General features: G+C 42.2%; 1 protein-coding gene across 1 annotated transcript in view; it reads left to right on the plus strand.

The window, feature by feature from the left end:
• Positions 1 to 21,008, plus strand: part of KIT (KIT proto-oncogene, receptor tyrosine kinase) — a 55,312-nt gene that overhangs the window by 4,149 nt on the left and 30,155 nt on the right. Inside the window, exons 2-3 of the mRNA XM_005149080.3 lie at positions 14,340 to 14,579; positions 17,838 to 18,116. Of these exons, the coding sequence (XP_005149137.2) occupies positions 14,340 to 14,579; positions 17,838 to 18,116 (519 nt within the window). The remainder of the gene's footprint in view (positions 1 to 14,339; positions 14,580 to 17,837; positions 18,117 to 21,008) is intronic.

Raw genomic sequence — 21,008 nt, forward strand, 5'->3', positions numbered from 1 at the left:
GTTACATTGGTTTTGGATATTTATTAAAAAAAAACAACCTTGAAGAGAATGCATGTACAGGTTGCTAGGACTTGGCATAAACGGAATTTTAAAATCATTATTACTCTTCTGTATTATTTTACTGCAGAAGTACCGTGCGTGGCTTTTCCAGTGACTTTTAGGAACCTAAAAGGCTTTTTTTTCCCGAAATTGTCTTTGACAATTAACCCTGCAAACAGTCATAAATGAACGTAGTTTTAGGCATCTGAGCAGCCTCCTTGGCTGGTTGCCAAACCTAATGACAACCGAAGAGTATTGTTTGTCCACCGGCCAAGATTGCTGCCGTTAGTGATAAAAGCATAACGCGAGTGTAAACATCTGTGTTTGAAGGGAGAATGTGACTCCTGTTTTCTAGGGTATACCAATTAGAAAGAACAGTAAATGTTAATCTCTCAATGGATTTACTCTTGGGAATTATACTGATTTACTCTGGAAACATAGGTTTTCAGATGTATCTTTAAATGGATTTTTAATGATCTTTTTCATGTGGCAGCAGATTTTTTTTTTGCACAGCACGTAAGGCTCTTTATTATCTATAACAGTAATCAGGCGTGTAAATAACAGAAGTTTCTAATGTTGCTAGCATGCTATGCAACTCCCAGGCTGCTCCATATGGATCCTTCCTGGAAATTGTAACTAAAATGAAGCATCATTTAATAACAGCTACAGGGGAGTTTGTTACTGGAGGCTGACAGCATTAAATGTCTATGATTTTAAATGTCATCTTGACAGCTAGTCCATAATCATGTGACATAGTCATTAAATACCTGATATGGAGAAGAATTCTCTGGTCAGATAGGCACTGATGGTTGTAAATCTAAGCGCTAAAGAGGATGCATGGGCTGATTTAAGTTAAGAAGAGATGAAAACTGCGGCAGGGAAATTTGGAAATCGGAGAGATACATCTCTTTAACAGGTTCTTTGGAAATGTGGCAAATGCTAGATTAGTCCTGCATCTCCTTTCTTTTCCCATCAGGAATTGTCATTTAAGCTGAGCAGTGTTCCTCTGCTCATGCTGGGTGAACATGCTCCTCATATCATGGAGTGGATGTCTTAAAGAAAGGCTTTGTGCAAAAGCCACACAGGAAAAAGAAATCAAACTTGCTGGTTATAACCTGTCACTCAGAGCCTGCATTTTTTGGAGGGTAGAAAATTCCCAGTGAGCTGTTTAATAGAAGTGTTTTGGGTATTCACGTACCTCGGCTGTTCAAAAGTAACTAGGTTCTTGCTGGATAGTATCAGGAGATTTAAAACTTGCACTTGGCTCTCTTAGTTAATGGCTGCACTGACATCACGTGTTGAAGGTTTTGTCCTCAACTCTCAGGACTGGAAACTTCATTCTTTGTTGAATGGAATCTGACTTTCTTACACATTCAGCTGCCTCCCACAGCTGGGTTTCCGAGAGACACAGCAAGTCTTGGGAAGACCCTGCAGAACTGTAAGAGTAAGGCTGGAGTAGACTTGCAGAGCTCATCTGTTCTGTCCCTTCCAAAACTCCTGGGTCAGACTAACTGCTCTAAGGCAGACTTCTAGTGCAGGGTCTACCACCCATTTTTTAAGGACAAAACTAGTTGTTAAAGGTCAAAAGCTTCTGCTCATACTTACCCTAATCTCCTTTGCTGGTTGCTTAATTCCATCCTTTTATTTTTTCCCCCGTTCTGGTGTATATAGTGAACTGCTGATTGTCATCTTCTTTATAATGCCATTTTACACATTCACAATTAATATAGCATCTTTGAATTTTCTGTGATTAACCTTTATCAGCCTTTTCTTTGGTGTAACTTTTGTAACTCATCCTTCTCTTTTCTTCTCAGTCCTCTCCAACTCGTTTATATTTTTTTCAGATAGGAGGTGTAAAACTGATGGCTGAATCCAGATAAGAAATGTCTTCCAGGTTTAACAAAGTAGTTACCTCCACATGTACTATGTGCTTCAATTTGATTCAAGGCATTGTAAATCTGATTTTAATCATGATTTAAATCAGCCAACAGTAAGCCTCATTCTAACTGTTTTGCATTTGTACTTAATCATTTTGTAAAGAAAGGTTTAACCTCCTTTATTACCATTGAGATAGAGTTTTAATTAAATATAACCTTTGCATTTAGTGTTACACTGACTAATGTGTAACACTATTTGATTAATCACTGTGCTTGTATTTAAGCAGTTATATAGGTTGTTGTATATACACTTATTCCGATTCTTCATGTTTATATTTAGTATGAAAATAGAAAGTGTTGACATTTCTTGTATTAGATAATTGATTTTTTTACTGATGATTTGCATTGATTACAGTGAAGGAAATGAGAATTCTGAAATGTTCTTCCATTAAATAAATAGCACCACATAGAAGCCAGCCAATTCAGAAGAAAAAAACTCATTGAGAAATGTTTTGAAATAAAGAATTAATGACTGAAAGGCCTATCTGTAGTCAAAACTGGTGGTTTCTATTGCTGTGCTCTGAAAATTTTAGAACTAGTTCATCTCATCCTCTTTTTATTCTTAGAATGGCAACGGAACGAAAACATTCATGGGTTTTTTTTCAACTCATGATCAGTAGCTCCTCTTTGAATGGACTGGTTGCTTAATTGAGTTGTACTGAATGAACTGAGATAAAGCAATACTTTTCTCTGCACCTGCTAGGAAATGCCAGATACAGAAGGCTGGTTTGTTGTTGCAGCACAACCTGCCTAGAGGTGCTCAGTGACTGACTTCCATGAATTCAGTAGTTTGATTATCTTTAAAATGTTGGCAGCAAATGTATGGCTTGAATAACTTTTTCTGCCTTTAATTTTTTTAATGATTAGAGGAGTTGTAAGCTTAAATTTACATAATTGTATTTTCACTATCACTGTTGAATATTTTTACTTTTTAAAAATAAAATGTGCATTATAAAAATGCTGCATTAGTACTTTTAATGTAATATTAAATATGCGGTTTTATAGGGTATTTTTACCTGAAATGGTTCTGTTCATATGCCTTAGATGCTCTTCTGCACAAGGACCTGGTACTGAGGCATTCATTTTCTGTGGCTTAGTGACTGCCTGATTCTTTTCTTTACTTTTGCTGCTTCTTTGTTTGCTATTTTATGTCATGGAAGTGCTTTCTATGTGTGAATGAGCATAACTTTTTATCTTTGGAAAAAAATTTTGTGATCTTCAACAAAATAAAAGCTTCCTCCCAGTAGTGTTCATTGTAACACAAGCTGTTGAAGTTTCCTATTTCATAGCATGTCTGACTTCCAGGTATTATACATAAAATTGCTGACTCTGCAGTAATGCTAATTATCATCATACCTAGGATTTGAGGTATGCAGACAATAAAAGAGGTCAGATAAAACGAGCAGAAGAGAACCCTCTGTGTCTGGTCTCCATACATAAACTAGATACTATCAGAAGGGATGCTGAAATGGCAATCCCTGCTTAGGCAGGTACGCAAGCTGTGCTCACAGCACCATGCCCTCTTGTGTATCTCTTCAGGGGTAGGAACAAGCACCACTTTTTCAATAAGCAGCTACCTATATGTATGCCATGTATATACAATTTGTGACAGGATTTATTAATAAAAAATAAACTACAATTTTCAAGCAAAATATACAAGTGTGATTTCTGCTAATGCTGGAGATTAAGTACAATGGAAGAATTATGTATCTCCTTGTGAGAAGACTGAGGAAATGAAACTGCATTCTTAAAAATAGATCAAAATCTCTGTATTTAAGGCACTTACAAGACAACATCAGTGACAGATCTTACTGGGTGTTAGTGTGACTACCTAAGGTGAGATTTGTTCACCCAGGGAGGTTCTGAAGAACATGCCAATGAATTCTCCAGTTGTCTGAGTTGTCCTAGTCACAGTTTTCAGAGGGTGTGTGCAAAGATAAGTATATACTGCTCCCCACCCCCATTAAAAATATGTTTATTAGATTTGGTATTGCCTGTAAAGCCAGGTTTTTACAATATTTTTTTTACCAACATCTTTATAGCAAAGTTTGTGAGCCAGTTAGACAAGGGAAATCTAACTTACTGTAGGTTTATTGAAAATCACTGAATAGATGGGTTAATTCTATGGACAAATATGGAAATACTCCAAAAGGTGCTTCTTAAATGGATCCGTGTGCCATGTGGATGCATGACTTGATGCAGTGAGTTGTATTTCAGTAACAGAGCTATAGAAATGCTTTAGCTATCTTTTTACTAAGCCCAGCATTTTCATCAGGAACCTGTCAGTTCTTCCAGTGGAGGAAAAGAGAATACAAAGTGATATGGACATAAAAGGTAGCTATGCCTTTTCTGCAAAAATTGGTGAACGTGTTTATTAATCTGAAAATCTTGTTTATTGCTGTAATCTTCTAGGAAAAAATACTGAACCAAATATCTGGAGAAAGTGGAAAACAGCGCTTCTCTTTGTGGTATTTAATGTGGTCCATCATAAGAGCAATGATAACATAATTATGCAATTATCAGTATATTTTCCCCTCTGGAGACCTTATGTAGATGATTACCAGTGCACCTTTTAATGAAATTGCTACTATTTGATAAAATTACTGCCAAGACTTGAAATAATTAGAATTCGCATTGCCAAAAGTCTTACATCTCCTTTCTCAGTTGAGCCTTTTCCAAACAGGCATTAATTGAGATTGCAAAACGATTCACTGTTCTCCGGTTTTCTCATTTCTCTTCATTAAAACTACCTTTTCACTGCCTTTCAGAAAACACACTTTCAAGCCCATGTTGCTCATTACAAGGAAAATTCGTTCAAAATGGAAGTTGAAAGATACTGCACCTTTAATGTAAATGTCAGCAGAGAGAAGTGAGAAGAAAAAGCCATTAAAGTAATAGACTGGATGCATGACAGCTGAATTTGAATACACTATGCATTAATGTGCTTTTTCATTCCTGCTAATCATTCTCCATACTTACTTTATAATTTGTTTATTTATGTGCCTAAGAGCTGATAAAACTAACTGTGGGAACAGCTGGTTAATAAGTAATTTTGGAAATTAGAGGGAAGAAGGCAATAATTCAGTAGGAGTAAGGATCAGTGTAAGTGTAGAAATTTCAGTGCTGACAAGTGTTGTGGCAAACCATTTCAATCTTTATGCAAATCCTATTTGTGTGTGTGTGTGTGTGTACATACGTATTCATCTGTCCTCTCTGTATTTTCTTCTTTTTAATAAAAGTTATTAGCAGGTAGTTATTTTAAGCTTAGACAGTTCTAAGTTTAAAAAAACCCTGATAGGTCAGTCATGCTTTGGGTTTGGTTTTGTTTGTTAGCACATTGCTTGTAGATTCCTTCTGTGGTGGGAAGTTTGGGTGTAAGAGACCATAGTATGCCAACATGCTGTAGTAAAACAATCACCTAGAACAGGTTGTATCTCATACTGTTTCAAGGTGACTTGAAGGCTATAGTCCACATAATGCTCCTTCAAAAAAGAAATTCCAAAGCAAGATAAAAAGCCCCAAAGCTGTGATTTTCCAGAAAAAGAGGACTCAGAAAGGTACCATACGCAGCCATGGAAAGAAGCATGGTGTTTGATCATACTGTGGCTGTTTAGCATGTGTGCTAAACTAGAATTATATTATTACATGTCAGCCTTTGACAAATGCCTCTATTAGCTGCAGAGCGAGCCATGCCAGTCAGAAAGGCAAGCTGCTTGGCTTTGCATGGCTGGAGTTTCCTTGCCCCAGCAACTGAAAACAGAGTGGCTGGGGGAAGAGGAAGGAGCATCGTTGTCTCTGGAAGGTGCAGTTACTTCCCCGAGTCCCCTGCCTTGAGGGAGGGTTGCACTGGCATGTGTAGGGCAGCTCTCACATGTTTGTTTTGGAAGTCAGGAGCAGAATCTGCTCTGCTAAGCAGGTTTCTGAAATAAGGAAGTCTGATTAGCTACATTGCTAATTGCTGTGATCAGACCCTCTGCAGGAGGATCTGCTGGCTTCCACCCACAGGCAGGGGATCAGCCCAGGTGCTCATGCTTGTCCTGCCTGAAGATCCTGTGAATGTCTCTCTTGGAGAGTGGGATGTGCGGGGGCTGGAAGCTGGCTGGATTTGTCTTCTTACCACCTGCCTCTGATGCTGGCTGTTTCTGATTAACCACATCTCGTTCAGATGAGTGCATAACCATTCTTTAGGTGTAGTTGACTGTCTCCTCAGACACCTGATCTGTTGTCTCTGCAAGGGGTAAAAAACAAGTGCCTTTTACTTGTCCTGTGGAGTGCCCTTGCAGGGCATGAGTGTTTAGTGATGCAGGTCCATGTGGAGTAATCCCAAACCATGGAGCTGAAAGCTTCACAAGGGGTGTCACTGCAAAGGGGGGTGTCTCAACCACGGCCACGGTCCAGCTGCCTCTGTGGTTCCTCATGTTCAATGCCTCCACAGATGATAAAGACAACCTTTGTTTCAGCCTCCTGCCACTTCCTCTCTTGAGTTTGCCATGGATGGGGATTGGCTGGCTGACTCCACACTTGCTCTTTGTGTTATGGGATGCTGGTTTCTTCTTCGCGCTGCCTGCAGATGGGGTAGGCTTTGCTGTTCCTTTGAGTGCTGGGCTGGTGAGCTCCTGCCTCTTGCCCTTCACAGTGCCCTTCCACTGCCCCCTTCCCATTCAGGGTGAAGGGTGTGCAGAAGTTGGGGGAAGGCTGGGTGTAAAGACAGTGGTTGCCCTCGTGCAGCTGGGTAAATGTCAAAGTCCCCACGAATCCTCTTCCCTTCTAGTAACATACAACCTCTGAGGATCCGAAACTTCAGATCAAGCACAAGCACAGGAGCTCTGCATTTCTGCTTGGGAAGCACAAGACTTGGAAAGAGTTTGTTGGTCAGCAGATAGCACTGACTCTGTTAGATGGATTAGAAACAAACCACTTAGTTCTGCAGGGATGCCTAATCAGTCTAGACCCTGTAATACATGCCCAATGACAGTTAAGTTACTTTTCAGTCTCCAAGATGAAGTTAGGGCACAGGAGCCCTCTCAGCAAGGATTTGTAGCATTTATGTATGGCAAAGTTTGTGGTGCTCCATGGCCACATCTATGGTCTTTTTTGGTCTGTTTCCTTGAGGAAGACACTAGCATGGGTGTTGGAATGGATAGATTCTTTTGTGAAGTAAGAGTCTGTACTGCAAGCCTTCTTTTCCTCTGCAGCCTAGCTGAAATGGGATCTGATATAGCTTTTGCATTGAATCATTTAAAATTGACATTTGCTATTGCAAAACTTTTCATCTAATGTGAGGGAGAGTGTCTGTTTAGTGATGGAACAAAACAAGTAAGCATGTGATAGCATCTTTCCTGTGAAAAATCCGGGAGATTTTATCCATGAGAGTAAATGAAAGTAATTTCAGTGTGATTAGCATGAAAGTTTGACACTTTATATATTTCCTTGGGGCATGAAATGTCAGGACAAAGGAAATATAATTGAAAAGGTCTTAAATGTATCTCCATCATAGCGTATGTCAAGTGTCATAGCGGATTTAACAAGTAAGTGACAGAGTTGGAAGGGCAATGCCCTTCAATTAGACCAGCTAATACTGTAAAGAAGACCTTTCAGGCTTCTGGCTAGGACTTCAGCACTTGTGTAAAAGAGACGGTTTTGCTTCTGCTTTACTTTCAGACCTGAGGGAGATTTGTGTGTCTGAAAACATGTTCATTTTTCCAGCAGCAGCACTGGGTATGCTGAAAGAGGATATTACCTCCCTGCAAGCAATGTCTTGCTGATATCCCCAGACCATTGCATCTGCAGCAGTGCCACTACTTTAACTGATAAAGCATATCTCCTGTTTCTGCTCTCACGTTGTTGTACAGATGAGAAACTGAAAAATGCGGTGAGTGAGGTCTGCATGATAGCCCTTGAAATGATGCCAGTGCCCAGAATGAATAGGCTCTGAAAAGAAAGCAGTCTAATTGTATCCAATCACCACAATCATATATGAAAGTCGTGGACATTTTGTCCAGTGTAGTTTAGCTTCTTGATACATTTGTCACAGAAAAACATTAACTGGTTTAGAAATAATGGTCAGGATCAGGTCACAGTCAGGTCGCTGTTTTCATTGTGCAGTTTGTACAGCTTACACAGGGACTACTGATGACTATGAAGGTTATGGACAACCACAGTGGGATGAGGCAGAAGATAAGAAGAGCCTGTCATGCCCTTACAGTGTGTTCCAGCCCTGGGAGAGCCAGGGAGAGTGATTGCTCTTGCTGGGTAGCAATGAACCTGCTGTTAGGTGGCTGACAGTTTCTTGGGCTTGGCAGAAAGGCTGGTGCTGGATGTGAGCGGGTTGTGGCTGTACTGTGAAGCTGTGCAGTGCCTCTGTCCTGGGCCATGTTTGAGATAAGTTTAATGTAGAAGGGCGTGGGATAAGACACAGAGGTTTTATGTTTTGTTTTGTTTTTCTCAGAAAACAATCTGTTGTGTTTCAGAGCTGCCACAAACTCCTTGTTCCTTTTAATGTTTAGATAAGAGTTGAAAGAGGAAGCGACCACAGAGGGACTAACCTGTTGGCCTAAGGTTGTGCAGGAAATCTGTGGCAGAGCTGGGAATAAAATCCACAGAGCTTGACTCTTCATCTTATTCCATAGCAGTCCCACATCCTTTGTTTGCTTGGCAGCTGGAGATGGTTTCCAGTTGCTTGTGAGCATGATGTGGACTCGCACCTGATGTGCTTTTCCGTGCTACAGTAGTGTTGTGGCTGAGGCTGAAAAGGTCCAGCATAAACTATTTTTTCTCATGACACTGCACTCCTTAGCCAAAGCTTTTTTTGTTTGCACATCCCTTAATTGTTACAGGAACATTCTGCTGTCCTTAATCATATCCCTGCAATTTGACCTGCATTTCCTATCGGTATTATCTAGAGCTATTTCATTTTCTAATTCCTCCAGCCTGGTTTTCCAGATGTTCCTGCTGCATGCAGAAGTCACAACTGCTGTACTCCCCCTCTTTCCTCCATCTCCCTTCATTTTTAGGGCTTAGGGAGCTGCTTGTAATATAGTCATACATTCTGCTTCTATTTTTTTTTCCCAGTTACCCAGCCTTGTTCACAAGCGATCCCGGCATTGCAGTTTTTAACTCAGATTTGTTATCTTACGGGGAGAAGCTATGGTAGTGGTAGTGACTCTTTTCAGCTGTGGGACACAAATTTTGAACATCCAAAATGCATCTTTGGCAGTCCAACTCTGAACTTTGTAAATGTTTGGGGGTTTTTTTTGTTGTTGTTAATTTGCTTGTTTGAGGTTTTTAAAAAATATTTTTAATTGTAAAATATTTGGCATTATCAACATAACTTTGTTAGCATATAACTACCTGCTAGTTGCCCTAGAGGTCAACTCTAGAGGATCATCAGAATCCCAGTGTGATACTCTGGCTATGTAGTGTATGGGGGGTGTTGACTGCTCGGCAGTGGGATCCACAGTGTGTGACCAACAGTGGGATCATCTGTCCCCACTAGTCTGCAGGAGCCACAGTGGCAGAGAGGTTTCCTCTCTTCCCCTTGTCCTGTGTGATACTTGTAGTGGGGTGGGCTGCACTGACGTCCGCCTCCTTTTCCAAGCATAAGGAGAGCATGGGAACATGCCTAGGTATGGGTCAAATAACAGAGTAAGGATCCATACCCACACCTGGAAACCTTCAGAGTAGGTGTAATGATGGGTTCCTCCATGCTGCAGCTCAGAGAGTTCACGATCCCACTCATGACTGGTAAAGTCATGGTCCTGCCTGGGGTGACCATGGAGCCCTGGGAAGAGACAACAGATGTCATCTGCTGTGGGGCTTGGCACTTGAGGGTCTCTTATGATCCCTGGCATATATTCTGCCAACACAACTGATTCCTGTATTATTAGTGTTAGTGTCATGGTTATGGTTATGTGCTGGTGATTGATGTTCCTAGAGTGTGCAGGAGCAACAGTGGGCCTGGGAGAGCCCCGTCATGCCTCAGACTTGGAGCAGCCTCGGATGTGAGGCATTAGCTGTCTGAGGAAAGATCAAGAGATAGCAGATAGACATCTGCTATGGGGATTAGTGCACTGGATTACAAATTGTTGGTTAAACTCTAAGATTTCTGTTACTTAATTATTCCTTCAAAAGTGAAATAAAAAGTCATTCCCATCTTTCTAGGCACCATTTTAATTGTTCTTTTTTAAAGGCAGGTGATATTCAGGTGCATAATACCAAGCACATCTGATAGACTTTGCTTTTACAACCTGTTGTCCTTACAGTGCCATACTTACTTCAAGGTACATTATTTTCAGAGTGCAACAAAAACCCCACCCAACGAACCCTTTTGCATGGTGGAATACTTTGCACAAGGCCTCAATTCAGTCTGTAAATTGTTTTGCTAAGAATATGTAGCCTGCATAAAAGGAACCATAGCAAGATTGTCTTGAAATCTGAGTATGGTTTCAAGTGGAGTATTGTGACTTCAGTTGTGGAGTGCCAGTGTGCTTGTTCCCTTTGCCTTTCTTTTCCTCAGTACATAATGTATTCTGTGTGCCTCTGGATGGAGTTATGCTCTGCTGTGTTGTTTACCACCTTTAAAGACTTTCTAACAACTTGCTAGATAGTGTGGATAGTAAGTGGTGCAAAATTCTGTACTCCTACCCGAATGTGCAGGATGAGGGCTAGTGGAAAAAGCAGGTGAAAGTCACAGACATCGCAAAAATGTGAAATTGTGTTTTTCTTAATCTCTCCAGCTATTATTACTTCTGGGATGCTTGTTTATATGTTCAGTCACATGAGTTTGTGTAGAGGATTAGTGGTCCTCATGTGGAAAATATCCATTGACGCTGGAAGAAACAGGTGCTGGTGGACTGCCTGTTTGGTTTAGCACTGATAAATAAATCTTCTTCCCAGGGACATGGGGAGAGAACAAGGGCTTCTTCCAAAACCCAGAACACAAACCAAGTAACTGGACTCTGCAGGTGGTCTGGCTGTCCATTGCTTCCTGCTGTGTGGTGGATTTGTCAGGAAGAGGAGCAGTTACCTGACCTGGTCTTAATCCAGTATAAGTCTTAAGAACAACTAAAGCTGTGAGATGAATTAAGTCTGGAGTACATAACCTCATCCCAACTAATTATCTGATTGTTTTGCTTGAACGTCTCTTGTTGTCTGTGTGGGTAGGGAAAATTCATTCTCTGAACGGAGACAACAGTGTTTTTGAACATAAGTGGTATTGTCTTTTGAGAAATATCCCCTTCCCTGCCTCAGGTGTCATTATTGTACATCCAGTCCAGCTGTGCAATACTATGCTCTGAATAAGAGGGGAATGGGTGATGGTTACTTGTAGGACTAAAGAGACAGCCTTCAGAAGGGGAAGAGTTTGTTGCTGCAGCACCTGTCAGTATCTGCACAAGTGATGTGCGAAGTGCACAGCACATCATTGAAGGGCTGTGGGTGGTTTGATAGTTCCACACTCATTTAGTGGGTCAGGTAAGACCTTAATCTATGCTCTGCACCTCCATTGTGCCGCTTTTCTCTGCAAACCTGGTGCTGATGCCCTACCTCTGACCTTCACACACCCTTGTGCCCTAGGGTTGGCTGGTTAAGTGGGTTGGGAGGAGAAGCCCAGTGCCTGGCTGTGTAGGGCGTTACAGGCTGGTTTTGTCTGGGCAGTTTGGAGCCTGGGGTTACCCCATGTGTCATTAATCCACTGTATAAATACCCAGGAGAGAAGTGGAGGGAGCGGTTCAGCAAGCCGGGCTGGCTCGGCATTTCCTCAGAGGCAAATAAATGAGGTTGTCTCCACGTAGCTCTGAGGCTTTTGCGTGAAGTAAGCCCTGGATGCAGCTGAGAGCGTGTCCCTGCTAAGGCGTGTGCGTGAGACAAAGGCTGCAGTGAGGTCTGGGGAGGGAGCATTCCCTGTCCGTGCACACACGTAGGTTGTGCACCGGGAGTTTCTGCTGGCTGCAAGGGCACTTTTGTTCATGCAGCCGAGGTTCTGTTGCTGAAAGCAGAGGGGCAGGGGCAGGGGCTGTGTTGGTGGCTTTGTGCTTCCAGAGGCATCCAGGCATCAGCGATGCCCTGTGCTGAGGCCAGGCCACCACCAGCATCACCTTATGCTGGTGAAAGAGGGGATGCCCTGTTGTGTGATGAAACACTCACCGGTGTTTGCTCCATGGTGGGGGCTGTGTGACCTACCCCGTGCCATGCTCCTTGGTGGTGGCACAAGGTGGGCTTCATGGTCTGTCCCAGTCTGCCTTCACATGCACCTTCACTGGCAGGGCACAGGCTGAGACCTTGCTGCCAGAGAAGGATGTCCTTCTCATTGTGCAGCCTTCCATGACTCATCCGAGGACCGACAGCCAGGGTGGGTACACCACATTGCACTCATGCTATATTATGCCACTCATGTAATGTGTCACTGAAGTACCCTATGGTCTGTGGGAAGCAGCAGAGAAGTCTGGCAAAGACATTCCCAAGAGACCACCTCAGACATCTTTGTCTTCTCATGTGCCAAAAGTGGCTGGCTCTGATCTGGGTTTGTAAATCAGAGGTCTCCTTGCCTCTAACCTGGCATCAGGCACTTCTGTGTTCAGGGCAAAGGGTTTTTCCAGGTCTTCTGCCTGCTGAGCCTCTGCTGGCTGGGACCTGTGCTCCTGAGACTTAGGACTTTAATTTTCCTTGTTTGAGCTGTTGTATCACAGCTCAGGTTCACACTTGCTCTTTGAGGTAACAGATTTGAAATCAAAAGCGAGGATTTTCCGGCCCTTTTCTGGCAATTATTATTTCTAGGATGGCTGTTTAGGCGTTCAGTCATGGAATAGTATATGCAGGGTTAGTGGACCTCATGTGAAAAATTTCTGGTAATGCTAGAAAAATGATTGCCTGTTTGGTTTAGCACTGATAAATAAATCTTCTTCCCAGGGACATGGGGAGAGAACAAGGGTTCCCTCCAAAACCCAGAACACAAACCAAGTAACTGGACTCTGCAGGCGGTCTGGCTGTCCATTGCTTCCTGCTGTGTGGTGGATTTGTCAGGAAGAGGAGCAGTTACCTGACCTGGTTTTAATCCAGTATATATCTTAAGAACAGCTAAAGCTGTGAGATGAATGAATTAAGTCTGGAGTACATAACCTCATCCCAACTAATTATCTGATTGTTTTGCTTGAACGTCTGTTATCTGTGTGGGTGGGGAAATTCAGTCTCTGAACGGAGACAACAGTGTAGTTTTGAATGCAAGTAGTATTTTCAGTGGCATGACTCTACTACTGCATATGGCTGTTGTACAGCCTTGTACAACTATGCTTCACATGAGAGGCACATTAGCTAACAGCACTGTTACTGTAAGCTAAGGATTACTTGTAGGACTAAAGAGCTACTCTGAAAAGGGAAGGGTTTGTTCCTGCTAGACAACCTCAGTATTTGTGTATGTTCTTCTGATGTTCAAGTAGTTCCATAGTAGTAAGAATTTAATCTGCATTTTCAGCTGTGAACCATTTTGTAGGTTCACTAAGAATGTTAACTCAGCAACCGCTTGTTTGAGTTACCTTAACTGTGGAGCCAGAGAAGCCTGAATATGCTTCTTTCTCTAAGTATGGAGTATAAGTTGGGAATTGTGAATTGAAGCTGCTAATTTTACACAGCTTTATTCTCTGAGAATTCTTTAGAAGTTGTGTTATGGCATGTTCAGTGGAAAAGAAGCTAAGAGGTCATTTAGAGCAGCGTTGGTGACTGGGAGATTGGGGAGTTGGTGAAACTAATTTGGTAGAGTTGGATGGAAGCTTGAAGAATATTTTGCATTAAATGTTTGGGAGGGAAGAAATTATGAACTAGCACTTCAACTAAAAAACTAAGGAAGTATGGAAAGAATGTATGGATGCCTTCATTAAACTGGACACTTCTAATCTAAGAGTCTGAATGAAGTTTCTGAATACATGAGAGAGCAGTTAAAAAAAGGTAACCGTTAAGCAAAAAAACTTTAGTTCTTGGCAACATATTGAGTAAATGACAAAGAATGATTAAAAGTGCTGCCATGTAGAATCAGGCTCATATGTTCTTGAATTTAATTTTTAAATAGCTTGGGTCTGTTCCCATTCAAAAGCCAAACCGTTGCAGAAACGGGTGCATCTGAAACAAGTTTCAAATGGGTTTTTAAAGGCCAGTTTCTGTCTGCAGTGGTTACTTGCTCTGTGTGCCGAAAGTCTTACAAGCCAAAAGGTGTCAATAGAATTGCACAGTGCCACTGCAGCTTAGTATTTTAAAGAAATAACTCCCAAAATATTAACTGCACATATACAACTATAAATAACAGTTTTGCTGCAGAAAAAAAGGGGAGTGTTGTATTGACAGGCATTGTATTTTGTGCTTTTTTTTTGCCCCCAGGTGGTTCACTGCCCCATGAAGAAGCTTCACTGGTTGTTAATAAAGGGGAGGAATTAAGGTTGAGGTGCAACGAGAATGGACCTGTGACTTGGAATTTCCAGAACTCGGACCCATCGGCAAAAGCAAGGAGTTCCAATGAGAAAGAGTGGTACACCAAAAATGCAACAGTCAGAGACACGGGGAGATACACATGCAAAAGCAAAGGGAGTATCATCAACTCTTTTTATGTTTTTGTTAAAGGTAAATATCAATTAAGGCATTATTTTTGCTTTCCCCCTCTTTCCCATTCTTAAAATAATAGGACAGTAAATGCTGGAGGAGGGAATGTATTTGATGAACAAAGGGAGAACAGCATCTGATGCAAGAAATCATCTTCCTTGTCAGTAGAAAGAAAACTCACTCCCAGCTTTGCTTGTAATGGCTTTGTCATGAGAGCAATGTTCTGGATGAGTTTTTCTTTACATCCCTGTTGCCTGTGGTGAAATATACCTGAGCTGTCTTTCTAGAAGCTAGCCAAATGACTTGAATCAGTTGTATGAGTCAATTGTACTGTGAGGAAGCAAGCAATACATAGTCATGTAAGGTTTGGCCCCCAACACTTGATTTATTGAGACATGTAGCTAAAGGATTTGGCTTTTTGAGGCTGCACTTTCAGGGCTTAAGCCAGCAATGATTCTTCCACCTCCAGCTTCTGATCTACCTTGTGACTGATCAGATGTGTCCAACCTGGGAAGAGTGCCTCTGCTCTGACACATTTTTGCAATCCTTTATTATCTTGTTTTTTCTTCTCATCTTTTGTTGGCTCCTGATCTGTGGCTTCATCAGCTGCCCGCAAGCTGAGTGTACCAATCCTGGCATTCTCTTTTCTTCTCCAAGGAAGACAGTAATTTTCCTGCTTCTTCACATAGCTCTGGTGATCTTTCTTCCCTGTTGATGGAAAAAAGTCCTACAACATGCCACCTTTTTGCAGAAATCATTTCGTGTCCAACAGGGGTTGTCTCAAAGACCCTCCTCTGAGCCCTGCCAATCCTTTGAGACTTAACTGCAAGATTGTTCTCCAAGACGGGGAAATACCAGCACAGCACAGTGAAGAGTATTTTCCCAAGGGAAGATACCTGACTTAGTAACCTCGTGGTTTAAAGACTTCTCTTTTAACTGCTCCTGAGTTTTCCAAATAGCCAGGCAGCTACTATGGCTGAGTTTTCTTGACCTTCTGTATTTCTCTGAGACTATGGCTAAATAAAATCTAGCATGTATTTTACCTACATGTGACAAACATTGTTGGCTTTATCTACTATGACTGTTTTCCTGAAGGTCATGGTAATTATCCCAGACAGCTGTGATCATAGGTTTGTTTGTGCCTTCCACCACATGACTCCTTCACCTCAGGATAACAGACAACCCTCCCACTGAGCATGATTACCAAAGCATCAGAGAAGTTGTGTGGCCCTCATGGAACATGTTGTTAATTTCTTTGTCTTAATTGTGTGAAAAATGTGCAACCTTCACTTTGCCAGGTTCCTGGAAGTAAATGAAGTATGTTTGTGAGGTTGGCCATTATTCTGCAATTGGCTTTGTCTTAATGATGCCTTACATCTTCTTGAAGATGCTACCATGAGCTCCGTTGCTTGTGATGTTGCCGCAAGCACCCCATGTGCTTTCTGCTTGTAAAGCTGGGCATGGAGAACAGGACCAAGAATCTTGATCCTGTTAGTCCCTAGTGGCACATGAAATGGTGCCAGCTGTTTATCTTTTACATCCATAGAATCTACTAGGAACATACTTTCCATGCTTCTGTGAACAAGGATGACACTATTGACAGACTATAGGTATATCTCTTTGGCACAAAGTGTCAGTGTTGTATCTATAGAAGCCGTTTGTGTCCCTATCTGAGCAAGTTTAGTGAACATCAAGCTAGTTCAGACATCTAAATATACAAGAAAAATCTCTTTATTTTGAGAGAATATCCCCTGGGGAGCCATACTTTCTTCATAGTGAAGATATCTTGTCTCTGTCCGTATTGGAGAAAAAGTGGACTGAGAGGAAACCAATTAGCTTAGTCTCTATCAGCAGGGGTAGAGATTTAGGAACTTCTCCAGTACATTCTCTCTCTGCCCAAGAATGACAGCTATTCATGGTATTTCTCTAACTATCTCTGTGTGCAAAATGTCACACTTTGGTTCTGTTCAAACACGCTTTACTTTTTCATTTCTTATTTCTATTTTTTTCCTATTTCATTTATTTCATCTACTTATTTCATTTATTAGTAGTCTCCATCTTCTAGTTCTAGACTGTTGCTTTAAAGCTTTTTGTTTGTGGGGGGATCTTGGGTGCCAGTATCAAATGAAGTTAAAACTACACCCTCACTCTGAGCTAGAAACCAGGCAATAACTTCTCTATTTAGTGATGAGCACCCTTTAAGTTAGTATTTCCTAATTACTTGTGCAAATGTCCTGTGCTTTATTTTCAGACTAGTACTTGTCTTAAACCAAATGCTCATTGTTCATCTTCTTTACCAAATTCTTTCAGGCTTCCTTGTTAAGGCATGGTTTGTTGACCTCTAATCATTCAAGTTGTATTAAGCAAGTTTTCAAAAAAAGAAACAAAACTTTTCCCCCTGTTTCTACATTTCCAATTCATGCTGCTCCTTAGGGAGGGCAGATGGGAGCTGAAATAAGCTTTTACAGAGCGTTTGCCACCACACCATCCTTTATTTTTGGCCAGGTTCTTAGCATTTCAAGGTCATCACCTCTATTGGGGTTTAACTTTAGTTGTGAAAGTATTTAAAGTACTCTCTATTTGTGTGCTGGGGTTAGCTGACATGAAGTGCTTTAGGAAAGTTACCCTGTGAAGATTACATGATGATTTTTCAATCAGATATGCTGTTTATATACCTTTTTTTTAAATATGTTGTTATTAAGGAGGCTAAAAATAACCCCTACTTTCAGGGAGAGGAGAAAGAGAGAGAAGTTCTTTGGTGCTTCCTCTGGTAGCAATGTGTGTTCATTTAGATTATGTATTTTACAGAAGTGAAAACCATAATTTAGGTGTTTTTCAACTTCCATTTGCTCGTAAATTTCTTCAAGATCCTCCTGTGGGCATGAAACCTTACAGCCCAGCCGCTAGCTAAAAGCAAATTGCTTTTAATGGTCTGTGAAAATCTGTTTACTGTTATTGGAGATGAAGGGTGGAGGTTTTGGAGCTAAACAAGGCAAAAAAAGATATCTCCCATCTCAGAATAAAAAAGCAGTAACATTATTTTTAGTGCACATGAGTTCTTCGTGTGTCTGATATTGAATGCTACTGCACATTTCCTGTTGTGCTGCTCTTCTAGGACAAAATTTAATGTCTCTTGGTAAACATGAATTGGGTAATAGTTGTTTTTACTGGCTGCACATAAAACTTTCTTTGATGTAGGTGCCGAACTGCAGAGTTAGGGTCATCAGAAGTTCCCTATGCAATGTCAGCTGTTCTGACAGGTCTTGTGTTTGTTCACAGATCCAAATGTGCTCTTCCTTGTTGATTCTCTCATCTATGGGAAAGAAGACAGTGACATCCTGCTAGTGTGCCCACTAACAGATCCAGATGTCTCAAATTTCACGCTGAGAAAATGCGATGGCAGACGTCTCCCCAAAAATATGACATTCATTCCCAATCCCCAGGAAGGCATCATTATAAAGAACGTGCAGAGGTCGTTTAAGGGCTGCTACCAGTGCTTGGCCAAGCACAACGGAGTGGAGAAAATATCTGAGCACATTTTTCTGAATGTGAGGCCAGGTAACACCAAAATGTTGCCTTCTTGTAGAGCACCTGATTATACCCTTCACTTTCCAGGAGCTGACGGGAAGTGCTGTGAAGCCTCACCTTTGTCCTAACCTTTTCATGGGGAGGATGGAGGTGGTGGTCTCCTTTAGGGGCTTTTGGAGTCTTCTCCTACTCAAAACCAGAGATGCGTGCACACCAGGGGGATTACTCTGGTACCTGTGGCTGCTGCAGGCTGTCCAAAGGAAGATGGGGGCTTAGAAAGCTTGTTCTGGGCAAGTTGTGTTGGGGTATAGATTGATCATAGAACACTTGACTTGTAGCTGTGCTAAGCAGCTCTGGCTATGATCATGTTTATTTTCTGTTACTGGTGATTTCCAGGTGTTTGGTTTTTTTTCCACCGTTTTAACTAATTTGGATTATGCTATTGTTTTGAGCACAAACTTTCAGGTTTGGACAGGTTTCTGCATGCGAAGTGGAGACTTGGGTCTGAATCACCGGCATGACTCACATGTCTGTTGCCCACAAGTGACAGCAAAAGGAACTGATGGCACTGCAGAAGATGGATTCAGTAAAGAGGCAGAGCCTGGGGGAGCAGAGGGCCCTTGTTTGTCTCCATCTTTGTGAGGATGGTTACAACAGCGACCATGTGCCCAGATCATGATGAGGAGTGTGTTGTGGCTGAACTGTGATACGCAACACTTGCAATATGCTCTGCAAACCTGGTGCTGATGCCCTGGTTTTGTCTGGGCAGTTTGGAGCCTGGGGTTACCCCATGTGTCATTAATCCACTGTATAAATACCCAGGAGAGAAGTGGAGGGAGCGGTTCAGCAAGCCGGGCTGGCTCGGCATTTCCTCAGAGGCAAATAAATGAGGTTGTCTCCACGTAGCTCTGAGGCTTTTGCGTGAAGTAAGCCCTGGATGCAGCTGAGAGCGTGTCCCTGCTAAGGCGTGTGCGTGAGACAAAGGCTGCAGTGAGGTCTGGGGAGGGAGCATTCCCTGTCCGTGCACACACGTAGGTTGTGCACCGGGAGTTTCTGCTGGCTGCAAGGGCACTTTTGTTCATGCAGCCGAGGTTCTGTTGCTGAAAGCAGAGGGGCAGGGGCAGGGGCTGTGTTGGTGGCTTTGTGCTTCCAGAGGCATCCAGGCATCAGCGATGCCCTGTGCTGAGGCCAGGCCACCACCAGCATCACCTTATGCTGGTGAAAGAGGGGATGCCCTGTTGTGTGATGAAACACTCACCGGTGTTTGCTCAGTGGCGGGGGCTGTGTGACCAGCTCAGGTCTTTGTGGCCAGCTTGATGCTGCCATGCTCTTCAGTGTTGGGGCAGGGGATGGGCAGTGGGGGTCATCTCAAATGTGGAGTTTGCTGTGGCAAATTGAAGTCTTTTTCCTCGTGATTTGGGAACTCTGATGGAGTGAATTTTAATGAATACTAAATTTCAATTAATGAGAAAATAACAAAAGTTGGATCAGTACAGCGTTCTCCTTTGGCGACAGAAATCAAGTCTGTTCTTGCTGTCTCTCTTGTTTGTTCTGTAACAAGGTTTTCTTTCAACTGTTTTTTTTTTATTCCAGTGATGTCCAAAGAAAGAAATCAGTTGATGTTTCTATGAAATAGGAAAGTGCAAGTTGTACTATTGGAATATTTCACTTTTTTATGGGATAAAATGTGTACCTACTCGATACAGCAGTGACTTCAGATGGGAAGTGCTGACCTAGTGTTCACTGCTAGCCAGTCACTGGTGGTGGCTTTTTGGTGGCCAGTGGGACCTGGGCAATATGCCTGTGTTCTCTGTTTGGGGGGAAGCATGAAGTACGTGGAAGCATCTGCTGAAGCCCATCAAAAACAGAGCAGCATTGCCATCCCCAGTGTCGTAATTACTGTGCTGTAGTGTTCAGTCCTCATTGATTTCACCAGGTAAAACTCCCACTTTCTCCTTGGGAGAGGATTTAAATGCATTGGAGACCCTTTGGTGAGCGATGTTTTTGTAATCATATAACTGGCACTCAGACCCCTAGGCTTCTGGCACAGAAAGGCAGAAGGAGCATCCATGAAACAGGGAGCTGTGCATGCATACTCACATGCACCAGCCCTGCTACAATAGCACAGGGAGTGTTTATGTCCAGTCTTTCTCAAAACAATGAGGAGCTTTATGGACTTAATGGCTTTTTTGTTGTTGTTCATAGATGTTTCTGGTGGGTGAGAACACAGCACGTCTTCTGCACCGGCTTCCTCCTGTCTCTTGGGTACCTCTGAATGCCGGGGAGATTTTCATGTCAGCCTTTATATCTGAAGAGAGCAAACATGTTTCTTTGTTCTCTTCTGTAGCTGCTTACAGCAACATGAGGAAAACATTATTGTTAAAGTATCAATGGCTGAAAAGTGTGGCGTTTTCCTAAGTTTTGTGTCATTTACCTAAGACAACTACAAAGCCTGTGTCAGAGGCAGGAAAGAGTCTGTAAGACCTTATCTAAGTTCCATTAACAGTTTGAGAGTGAGTCTTCCTGCATAAAAGCCCTAGTGGGAACTTCACTGGAGTCTCACAAATGAGAAAAAGTTGAATAAAAGGTTGAAGGAAACAGAAAAAACAAATTGCAGAGGAAACAGAGGAAAAGCTGAAGAGCTTTGTGGAGATAGGAGATATATAGTCCTCAGATATACTTAACTGTTGACAAAAGACACCTCGTAGCAGAACAGGGGTACAGCTAGCCCATGTCACCTACTGTTGGTCCACAGTCCACAGTCTTGGCTCCAGCCACCTTGAACCATCACCATGAGCAGAGGTTGTGGTGCTTTCAGAGGTGGGTGTGCTGTAATCTTTGAGCTGTACTGTCCTTCCTAGGCTGTCCATCAGGGGCTTTCAGGGACCTGTCAGACAGTACTTTGTGTCGGTGGTATTTTCT

Source organism: Melopsittacus undulatus, chromosome 7 (genome assembly GCF_012275295.1).
Source record: "Melopsittacus undulatus isolate bMelUnd1 chromosome 7, bMelUnd1.mat.Z, whole genome shotgun sequence".
Taxonomy (NCBI): Eukaryota; Metazoa; Chordata; class Aves; order Psittaciformes; family Psittaculidae; genus Melopsittacus; species Melopsittacus undulatus.